The 12,302-nt window shown below is 32.8% G+C and overlaps 1 protein-coding gene across 1 annotated transcript in view; it reads left to right on the top strand.

The window, feature by feature from the left end:
• LOC145666442 (Kv channel-interacting protein 4-like) overlaps positions 1 to 12,302 on the top strand; it is a 58,986-nt gene that overhangs the window by 19,927 nt on the left and 26,757 nt on the right. The window contains exons 2-3 of the mRNA XM_081733672.1: positions 2,187 to 2,384; positions 4,759 to 4,950. Of these exons, the coding sequence (XP_081589798.1) occupies positions 2,234 to 2,384; positions 4,759 to 4,950 (343 nt within the window). The 5' untranslated portion in view covers positions 2,187 to 2,233. The remainder of the gene's footprint in view (positions 1 to 2,186; positions 2,385 to 4,758; positions 4,951 to 12,302) is intronic.

Consider the following 12,302-nt stretch of genomic DNA (forward strand, 5'->3'; position numbering starts at 1 on the left):
TAGCCTAATTTTAGTGGCAATTCCAGGAATTTTAATATAAAATACCCTCATATTGAGTTTGCCCCCCGAAATAAATTCCTGCGTACACTACTGGCCACATATCATTAACCTTAACTCTATTCGCTTCACCCCTATTGTCACTTCTCCCCGAATTGCTTTATCTTTTTAACCTCTTTTCAGTAATCTCCAATGCTAGGATTAAAATCTATCAAGAATAAGCGGTGAATTTATCGCCATAATGTGGCATGTGTTATTTGTTTCTCCCTTACATTAAAAAAATATGATCCGAGATATCTTTTGAAAAAGAAATAGATTTTCATGGAAAATGGCGTATACTTTTTGAGGCATCACAATCATTTCTATAACTTAAAATCAATTGAGAACGAGAGAGGGAACCTATATTCCTCCCTCTTCCGAGTTTTTAAAAAATAGATTCTATGATAACTTTCATAAATTTTATTTTATTTTGACATGATTGATTTATGATCTATGTTTAATCTATGTGTATAATCAAGGTTTTCATGTAATTCACGACCTTGCAAGTTTAACTCAATCAAACACGGGGACTCACGTGATGCCACCCTCAAAGATTAAAATAAAAATTATGTGATATCTTTGATAAACAAGAATTTTAGGAACGATCTAAAATGGATCAAAATATCGTGATCTTGGCCAAGAATTTTAGGAACGATTTTTAAAAAATGCATCAGAAGACTGCGATCTTGGCCAATAATTAGTTTTTGGATCAGGGAACACAAAATTTTTTAACGGCCTCTAAATCGAGTTTCGTATTTTCTACGGAATAAGCGCGTCATACTGAGTAAATTGATAGTTTGGTCTTGGTTACACTGTATGTAGTTCTGCAGATATAAGGTCTACAAGAAAATTTTTGATTGATAGAAGTTGGATCTTGTGATCGAAAAAGTACAATTTCGTCGAATACGGTCTTTCTTTGAGACTTTCGAATCATCTCAATTTCTTGCAGCTGAAATGAGGGAGTGCGTTATTTCCAACTTCATATAACATATTTTCCTGAATGTTGATTAAAAACACGATTTTTATAGCACACACGTGCACATTGTATTTTGATACACATTGTATTTTGATTTTCTCTTATAATTTAGGGTTGAAATAAGTGAGAGGGAGGATCGTTCGCCTCAACGTAGACAGCGTCATTGGTATATATGCGACGTGGATACAACTCTATGCACTGCTCGAGTGGCTATTTCGCGTACTTTTGGTGCACGAACTCCCAGGTTCAATTCCCGGCGGAGTACTCGTAGTCTTGAAATTTGAATTCATTGCTCTGGTTCGGATTCCACATCAATCTGTGAAACGTCTCATATAGCTTCAGTGCTGACAAGGGGCACTAAACACTAATCAATTGTTGTGGGCACAGTAATACATATTTGCGAACCTACCGAAAATTTTCGGAACGGTACGAAATGAATCAAAACTCTAGAAAGAAATGTTAAACCAAGATTCTTTATGTAGTCTTAATGCTTATTTTAAGCCGTATATTCCATCGATTTTCAGTAGATAAGGAGGATGCACCACTTTTGCGGTATGATTTATCATTGTTACTTGGTAAGCCTCATGCATTTCCTTCTGTGCTTCCAGGCTAACCCCATCGCTGGCCTTGCTCCATATCCAATATAGTACTTACATTCTTGAAAACTATGGCTTGAAGTAATCACTAAGTCTTCCTAGCCGACCTTGAACTGATACTTCATTATAAAATTATGACAGAGCTCCCTGGTGCCTATATTGTTAGCATACGAGCCGGGAGTTTCACGTTGGATATTTGGTGGAAGCTCATTGTTTGAATTCTACGCTAAAGCTATGTATCATACAACTTAAGTGCTGAATGGGACAATAAACTCCAAATCAATCAATAAACAATCTAGTTATATTCTTGATTTTATCATTCCTGCAATTTTTCAGCTGACTATAACTTTGCAATAATGTATTTGGACACTTATATTTGTCCATCGGTATATTGCTTTTTATGTTTTCGTGTAAGAGATCAATTTCTGAAAGATTCTCAATATATACTCACAAGCTAGAAAGTGTCTCGAAGGTCAAAAAGCTTCCTCCGGAGGGTAATATTTGGGTTAACGTTCAAGTTTTAATACTGACAAATTACATACCTTTAAATTTTCTTAGTTTCACTATTATTATTACAGGTAACGTGAAACCATGAGAGATAGTGCTTGGTCGTCTAAGGATTAGAATGTATGGGATGGTGAGTAGCCACTCAGGAAAACACGGGCGACCCCGCCATCAAGGGTTTTCTGGAACGGCAGGGAGAGCCACACGTTCACTTTACAGGCGAGTCCTAAATTTTGTCAAACAAGCATGGACAGGCGTGAAATTTGCTTTGGGTAAGTATACGATAGCTAAATGAACTTAAATTTTACAATTTTGTGATTGCTCCTTAAGGTACGTATAGATTTAAGAGAGTAGAACAATCAAGTTTCTCGTAAAACCAAATCGAACTTTTCGTATGCAAACTCTTCTACTGTCAAGCAAGTCATACGGATAATTCTTGTAGGTCTAAACGCAAAACATGATATTCATCTTACGTGATATTAATTTCTAGCGGATATACATGTTTTGAGCGTATTATAACTTCAGTTTTCAATGTGTGTGCGCTAGTGTAGCATAGTAATACATCGCTAAACCATTGTAAATATAGTGAACTGAAGTTGAAAGCAGTCACGTAAACACGAGGGTGCATAAAAATGTAAGAAATTACGAAAATCAGGAAGAAAGAATTACTAGAAAAGGAAATGAAGAAAGTGAAAGACTAGTTTAGAATGTGGAATTTTTTAAACTAGAAAGATAATATATCAAGGAAGTATAAGGGGAAAAACTACAAAAATTAACAAGTTATAAAAGGGGGATGTAATTAAAATATAAAAATGTGAACGTAAAGGAAATTTGGGATGAAATTAAGTTAAATATGTGCAAAATTGAAGAAGGTGTAATAGAGAGAAGATGTAAGATGTATTTCTTAATTCTCTACCTCCCTATTACAACAAAGAAAACCTGTAGTAGTAGTGCAGTAATAATAATAGTGCTATGTAGGAATGAAAATCAGAAAAGGATTAAGAAGGAGCTAGAACAAATAGAAGAATGTAGTAAAGAAAACTCGAAAAGAAAACTCAGTTACACTGTTAATACAACGAATAAAAGTTATCAAAACAAATAACTAGGCTGTAATAATAAGGAGTAATATTACAGAAGTGAGAACAAATAATGGTTGTAATGTTCCAGCGAAGTACTAAGTAAACAGATATACGGTATTTGTAAAAGCTTGACAATATGAAGGAGGGCGTAGTCGTTGATTATAACGATTTACATGATGCTTTCAAAGTTTCAATATTCGAAGAAAGCAAAAAATAAAGATTGTTTACTCATCAGGTGCATATAATGCTGGCCGCAAATGATTGAATATGGAGATGAGAACTGAGTCAAAAAAATATAAATTTGTTTGTATTATCTGCGGAAGAAGAGGGTTGCCCATGAAACAATATTTGAGGCCGTTTTCTCTTGAGAAGGTGTCCTGAAAGTGATTCTGTCTAAAAAAAAAAAAAAAAAAAAAAAGTCTCATGTATCTCGTCACGAAATTTGTGTCGTCTCCTCTGTCGGGCAACATTACTACTGACTGAGAGATTAGCATATTATGTCTAGTATTTAGAAACGGAGACAGATTCCACTGTAACAATTGCATAGGAATCTCGTTATCACTGTAGCTACTACATTATTGCATGAAAGAAATTATTCGATATTCTAAATAAGAAATTAAAATGTACTGATTCATAAATGTCATTTCCGGTGAAATTGAGTTACGAGGTAGAATGGATTGGGATCGAATCACGTAATAGTGTGTAAGTAGTTTAATTCCGGAAATACATCTGCAGATGGCAGGATAAACTTGTTTGGTATATGTTATTGCGTTGCATTGCATGGAAAGAATGAACTTTCTTTACCAGTTTACTCGAAACTTAGAAAATGTTATATGGCATTATTTTCTCCAGAGTCGCTTCAATCTTTCATGAACAAACCAATTCCGTTGGAAAATTCACAGAAAGGTTTATTTTGCTGAATGAGACTTTTTGAAAAATGACTCTGCAAATTTTCATCATATTCTAAAAATGACTCTGTAGTACAATATAGGTAAAAATCATACAACAATCCGCAAGGAGTGGAGCAAAGGAGACGATTATCTTGTTCAGACTCTTTAACCACATGCTTCATTGAAAGTCTCAGTGTGTTGCATTGTAGAACGTAAATGTTTATTGATTTGTGGATCGAAACGTACTGTTCTTTTTCAGCAACAAAGGTATAAGACGTAATATAATACTTAAAGCTGGTCTCGAGCCAGTAGTCAGTTTTAATACGAAGTAAACATTTATGGCGTTGATCAAACTCATATTCATGCTCACAGATTGCACGGGGCTACGAGTTTCACAATGAAGGAGCACGACCTAGGTCTTTAGTACTATCAAAATACTCTAATCTAAAAGAGTCAGTAGTTGGAAAACTTCCTGGTTGTTCAACAGGACATTGCTAATGGATATACTTTACTTATAATATCAAGAAACCAGCTCTGTGACGGAGCAATGTCTCGTGTAAAGAATTATATTCGAATTAAATATGTAACCCCCCAAAAAACAATAAACTTGCATTCACAGAAAAGATTAAACAACATTTTAAATTTCATCAATCATAATGTACACTTTTAATTTTCAGATTCAGAGTTGGAAGATCTAGAAGCACCACCTCGTTATCGTCCTGAAAGTCTAGAATCTCTGTGTCGAGGAACAAGATTTAGTGAGTCTGAATTGAAGAGGTTATATCGAGGATTTAAAGCTGAAAGTCCTACAGGAGTAGTTAGAGAAGATGCATTTAAAGGAATATATTCACAATTCTTTCCTCAGGGAGGTAAGATAAGTTTCAAATTTAAAAATAAATTTAGTCTTCCTTTGATAATTAAAATTTTGAAATAATTCCAACCACTATCGTTGTAAATTGCATTTTCTTTTGTAATAGGAATAGAAAATTAGAATAAGAGACGAGAAGTTTATAATACGTATACATTGGAAATTCGAACCAAAGGAGCGAGATTTGAGTGAATAGAAAATTTAATACATAGTTTTTTTTTACAAAATCGATTGCCTTAAAGTAAATATTTATCGTTTAAATGCTACTAAATGATAGTGGCGTTAGGTCCTATACCATACGGTCACATAAATATAATGGGGAAACATACTTATTGGATAGTAAAATTACAAAATCAATCTTTAGGAAAATAAATAAAAAAACTTCTAGTCTTTGTCCTATGTTAAAACCATATATTTTCTTCATACAACAACAACAACAACAACAATAATAATAATAATAATAATAATAATAATAATAATAATAATAATAATAATAATAATAATAATACTAATAATACTAATAATAATAATAATAATAAAGGTTATATATCCTTAATTACATTCAGATAAATAGCTCATTTATTTTACGGAATAACAGGTTGGTTGGTTGGTTTCGAGTTTATAATACATTTCAGAACCGAGGCTACATGAGACAAGGACCTAGAACTTAACATGACAGTCAAACCACATGCATTCCCTCCGGGAATCGAATCTCAGTGTCTGCTCAGTAGGTTTGCATGTTATCTATACAGTATAACTACGAGGAGTTAACGCAAATTTTAACCATTGGATAAATCTTAACCACGACTTTCCTAGAGAATAATACAAGAATAGGACAATTATGTAGGATGAAAATACTTTTCAGAAAAAAAAAAACAGGAAAGGTTTTACTATTTGAAGGGGGATAAGCGTAAGATATGTGATATACACATTGTATGTACAGCATAACAAACACACTTTAAGAGTGTAAAGGATTATCAGTTTCTTCTTATTATAAAACGGAAGAAGTCATTTTAGGGGGAAAATAAAAACATATAACGTAAAATGTGCCAGAAAAACGTAAAACTTTCAAATATGACGTAGGATTTGACAACTTTACAATTGTAGGGAGTCTTTTTCATTTCAGCGAATAAACAAACAACTAGAAAGGTTTTCCAAAGATTTCTTACAATGATACAATTCTCTGGAGAAGTTGAACTTTCCAATACTTAATACTTTGGATTCAGCACGACCGGACATATTTAAATTCATAAGTATTCCATATTGGTCTTAAATAGCCTTTAAGTAACTCCTGTACTGCTCTGAATTTCCACAGTTCTCTTCAAATATAACAAAGAATATGAACTTTATTTCTGTTTCTAGACCTCTAATATAAAACCACTTATAATATTTTTCGATGACACATAGCCCAGAGGAGGCACGTAGCCAAGATTTCGTAATAGGAGGGCCCGTGACGAAATACTGCGGTTATCACAACAGGGGTTCAATCATTCTAAACTATTTTACTGTAAACATATATTGGTTTGGAGGGAAATAGTCCGCAAGAAAGTCCACGTACATGGTATTTGTCCAACATAAACAGAATTGGCACGAGCTGGAATGGAAGCAGGGATGCTATGGGCCAGAGTTGAGTGCTATACCTCTTGTAACATGCCACTATGTGCTCCGTCCTGGGCCGCTGGTTGTAATAACCAGGACAATTATAAATGTGCGGGATTCGTAATTTCTATGTATAACGGCTATATTTTGTAAGTAAGCATTTAAAATTTCCATGCAGACTTAGCGGGAGTTTTTCCATATTTAGAGCAAATTTCTAACTAGTACTCGCTTAAATATTACCAAAAAACTGCGATTATTTTTATAATTAAAAAAAATTGTGAAATACTAAGGTAATTTGGATAAGTAAAAGTAACTGAATTTCTAGCTTGGTAAATTTTATAAGAAAATTCTTGAAAAATTTAAATTTGCAATACAGAAAAATCTTTAATGAAATAACAACAATTTTTAAGCAAAATTGATAATCCAAAAATATATATCTGAGTTGACTGATAAATATGAAATCATCACAACAAGAATACAACTTTCGATAATGAATCCAATATATATAATAAATATAATACCTCGTAATCCTTAGAATTCCAATATAAATTTAATATTTGTTCTGCAGGAAAAAATTAACAATATATATATATATTGAGAATATTAAATAATCAAGATTTAACACTTACCCAATTAAAAATGCTTTGAACAACCATCTAACACCTTCAGGAGGACTGTTTCGAATAACCTCTGTTAACACGCTTTGCATATTATCACACCAATTATAGATATTTGGGAATTGAATTTAGAACTATCACAAAATTAATAGATTGATTTTTTGATAACTATTAACAATTTCACATAATTCTTGAAATTTATATCAGGTTAATATTTCGACTAAACCACTTCCATGAAAACCGTTTACAGATTCACATTAAGCAGAGATAAACCTTGCCCAGTTCGACATATCGTTTCGAAATGGCTGTTCAAGCTACCTACAGCTCATTCGAACGTATGTGTTTTCAGAGATTTCCGCTAGAGTCGCTCTAGTACCCTGAAGTGTAGGTACTGAAAGCATAACCTTCTAGGATATCATTGCCATTATAACTTTTCTTTTTTTTTTTTTTTTTAAATGCGATCTCATCACACGTAACAAATATCGCCCTCCCGGCTATAAGAAGTTGGCACAACTTTTTATTTCTATTTTAAACCATAATTTTAAAGTATTATTATTCTAAATTTAATTATGAATAGATAAATTCTGTTAATCTTTCTAGGTATCTATTACTATTAACTTCTACCAGCTAATTAATAAACTACTGATTCTAACTAACCATCACTCTCACTCTATTCACTACATACCAAACGAAAAAGTAACTGAACTAAAGAAAAAAAATTTCCCCATAAATTCAATCACACCACCTAACATTCTATTAATCCCAACTACTCTAGTTAGTTAAATAGTATTAGTTATTACTAATAGTCCCTATCTATTCATAAAGTTTTACAGAAATTCATTCTCAATATGTTTCTATATATATATTCTCAGGAGGTATTCCTACTTTCTTTTTAAAATTAAATTCAGTAATAATAACAATATTCATAATACTCATCAAACATAGCACCATCATGATTCCGATCAATTTTCAGCTTCGTTACATCTGGTTGAGCTTCGTTACATATATTCCATAAAATTTTCCATGGCGGAATTTGGACAGATACAATTTTTTACTAACATTTTTGGGACATTGCTACAAGACATCCAGATCTGGAACACTAACAAAAACATATATTAGAAACACATTAAAATATTTTAAAAGCAATTTAATATATTATCTCTACTTATATAATGTTTATCTGACTAGATGGTTTGTAAGATTTTTTTATATATAATTCTGACTAGATTAATTATTTCTACCTTTTTTTTAACTTAAGTTGGGAATTAAGTACAGAAATATGCTTAATATATTTAATATTTATGATGCATTTCCTCTCCTTTCTCTACACTTTTTTGTCAAACTAACATGACTCTTACGGATATCTCTGGGATTATCTACATTAACAACTCTTATGGTATTCCTACCCAGAAAACATTCGATCTCGAATGGTCCACACCATTTCGCACACAAAGATTTTGTTCTTTTATCTTTCATTGATGATAATACTTGTGATTTAATTAATACCTTGTCACCCACATTATAATCATTATCTAGCCGACGTTGATTGTATATTTTCTTTTTACGTTGCCATGCTCTTTCCATGTTATCTAAAGCTCGATTCCATAAATCGGGATCCCTAGGATTCAAATCCAACATACTTATTTTCCACTTAATGTCCAGTGGATTACAAACATTATAATTAAATACTAAATCCATAGGACTGCATTTCGTATCCTCATGGATGGCATTATTGACAGAAAATTCAATTTCCCACAATCCTTTATCCCATGAGCTTTGTTTCTTTCCAAAATAAATTCTTAATGAATTTTTTATAGTGGATACGTATTTTTCACTAGGATTTGACGCCGGGTGATAAGGGGATATACTAATATCCTTAATACCATTTGCATATAGAAATTCTTTGAATTTAGCTGATGTAAATATTGAATGATTATCATGACATATGCTAAAAATAAATCCATTTCTACACATTAATTTATATAACTTATTAATCACACTTTGTGAAGACAAGACCTTAATTGGTTCTAAAAATACTCTTTTAGAAAAGGAATCGACAACTATCAAACAGTAACGTCCTGACTTACTTTCAATTAGTGGTCCTAGTAAATCTACTGCCCAAAGTCCATTAACTACATTCTCATACTTAGATACTAGCTTTCCAGTTGGTTTCCTATTATGGCTCTTATTTAGTTGACAATCCGAACAAGTGGATACATAATCTTTTATTTCCTTCAATATCCCATTCCATGTAAAACGAGCACAGATCTTAGCTATAGTTTTATTTATACTAGCATGAGAACCTGGCAAAATATTTGAATGAAAGACTTCTATTATACTAGGAACTAATTCCTTGGGCAAACATACTTTGTATGGATTTCTTATGGCTCTTGTTTTCTTACATAATATGCCTTGGATTAATTTATATCCTTCTACTTCCCTTTTTGCTCTTAATTCCTTAATAATATTACCTAATTCAGGGTCCTTTAATTGATGTTCTTTAATTGATATATTAGCAAAAGGCATATTCCAAAGGTTAATTAGACAATAATTATTTACCTGTTCAGAGTGAGAAAGTTCAGTTTCCATTTCCTCAAAATTATTCTGATCATGTAACCTTGAAATAAAATCAGCTGTTATATTCATATTAGAGGATATAGATTTTACCTCAAACGTAAATGCAAATAGTCTGTATAACAATGATCCATAACGTTTAACCCTTTTCATATTCCTCAAGGCATACACGAGTCCAGAATGATCCATTCTTAATTCAAAAGGTTTATACAAGTAAGCACTAAAACGTTCCATAGTTTCTATAGCTGCTAACATTTCTAGCAAGTAAATCGGCTTATTAAAGTCATGTTTCTTTAGACGTCTACTATAGAATGCTACAGGTACAAAGTTATTATTATCATCATATTGTTGTAGGACTCCCCCTAAACTTTTGAGACTGCTATCCGTATTGACAATAATCTTCTTATTTAAATCGGGTAATTTTAACATTACATGATTGGCAAATAATTCCTTAATATCTTCCAATGCTTTTTGTTGTTCCGGTCACCAAACAAATTCAGCAGAAGCCGCCCTTAAACGTTCAATGGGTTCCATAACCTCATGGAACTGCGGGACGAACTTTGCATAGTATTGTAAAAAACACGATAAAGAAATTAATCCTTTTTTTGTCTTTGGAGCAGGTAACTTTCTAATTACTTCTAACCTTGAAGGGTCCATGTACATTTTCCCTTTTTCGATAATATAGCCTAAATATGATATCTTATTTGAAAAAAAGGTACATTTCTTTGTGGATAAAGTTAAATCTTTTTCTTCCAATAACCTTAAAACTTTTTCCAATAATTGCTTATGGCTTTCTATATCTGAACTTTTGCAAATTAGGTCGTCCATATACCATTGAACCCCTTCATCTTTCAAAGGATACAATAAGTCAGTTAATATTTTAGATAATACATGACTCCCTGCTGCCAAACCAAAAGGCAAGACTTTATATTCATATAAACCCCTATGCGTAAGAAATGCTGTTAGATGACGGCTTTCCTTCGTTAAAGGTATGGTTAAATATGCTTTCCTTATATCAAGATGGCTAAAGATTTTACCATCAGATAATTCAGACAATATGTCTTCTATCCTTGGTGTGAACTGAGTATTTAAATAAAGATGTCGATTCAAATCAGAATAATTAACTATTAAGCTCTTTGTTCCGTCATTATTATTTACTAAAAAACAAGGGAAAGCATAATCACTGTTACTTGGTTGTATTAAATCGGCCTTTAACATCTCATCGAGAATTTTACCCATCTCTCTTTGAGAACTCCGTGATAACGGGTAAGCCTTCTTACGAATAAGAGTGTAGTTATTTAACTGGATTTTATATTCAAAGTCTTTAATTTTACCAACATGTGATGAAAAAACAGAAGGATATTTACTAAATATCTCGTTAACATACCCTTGTAATTCAGGATTAGCTTCTAATACAACAGGATCCACCCTCAATAGGCTATCCATCTGGTCCGACTGGATGTTGGGACTGCTATCCAAAGATGGACTAATAGATGTGGCAACACTGCAAAATCCCTGTGCTGTATCTCCCGGATGTCTACACCCATCCGTTTCAAAAGTCTGAACTGTGGACCTTTTCACCAATTCTGAGTCACGCAGGAATAATTTAGAAGTCTTATGGTCTGGTTCACTGTAAAATATATCACACGAACGAGTATCTCGATTTAAACAAGGGGGGTTGATATTTAGTGTATAATGTAACTGTATGTCCACTCCTTCCAAAGGGAGAAATAATTTATTATTCACTAAATCAATGTTCGCTTTCAAGAATTTTAATTCATTTATTCCCAGTATAAATTCTGGTTCTAAATTTTCAACTAGGAAAAACTTTAGTCTGTAAACACGATTTTTAAACTTAATGGGTATAACTACGCACTGATCCAGTGTTAACTTTTGTTTATCAACACCTACAGCAATGAACTTCTCATTTAATATATTCACTGGGTAGTTCAACTGCCTATTCCATTGAATAAAGCTTTGTCTGTTAATTAACGATGCTGTAGAACAAGTATCTAAGCCTCCTCTAATACTTTTACCTAAGACAAATGCATCGACAAAAGCCGCAGTCAATGTTCCCAATGAGAAAGTTTTTCTATTTTCACTTTTATTTCCATCAGCACTAATTTTAATCCCATCAATACTATGTTCGCTTTTATTATTATATTCTATTTGTTTATAATTACTAAAAGAATGCAAATCCCCTCTATATAATGGTTAGCTATCCTTACTGCTGTTCCCTCTAGAGCCGCCATTGTTTTTAAAGTTTCCGTAATATTGCTTACGCATTCCTTTTTCACATTCCCCCATATTCACAGGATTCACATTGAACACCATATTCTTTTCTCCCAAATGTTCACTATTATGTTCCCCTCGGAATCGAGCCCGGAACCCCTCCATAGGAGTCTTCATCCGATCATTATATTTCGTATGTGTGTTGTATCCCGCACTACTATTATTGCTTCCACCTTCTAACAATGTTCTTTCTAAAACAGTTTCTTCCCTTTCTGGAACTTCGGTCCTCTCACTTTTAGTCTTTAACCGTGACCGTCGACTATCCCCTGCA

The sequence above is a fragment of the Thermobia domestica genome, chromosome 1 (genome assembly GCF_964235325.1).
Source record: "Thermobia domestica chromosome 1, izTheDome1.hap1.1, whole genome shotgun sequence".
NCBI classification, from domain to species: domain Eukaryota; kingdom Metazoa; phylum Arthropoda; class Insecta; order Zygentoma; family Lepismatidae; genus Thermobia; species Thermobia domestica.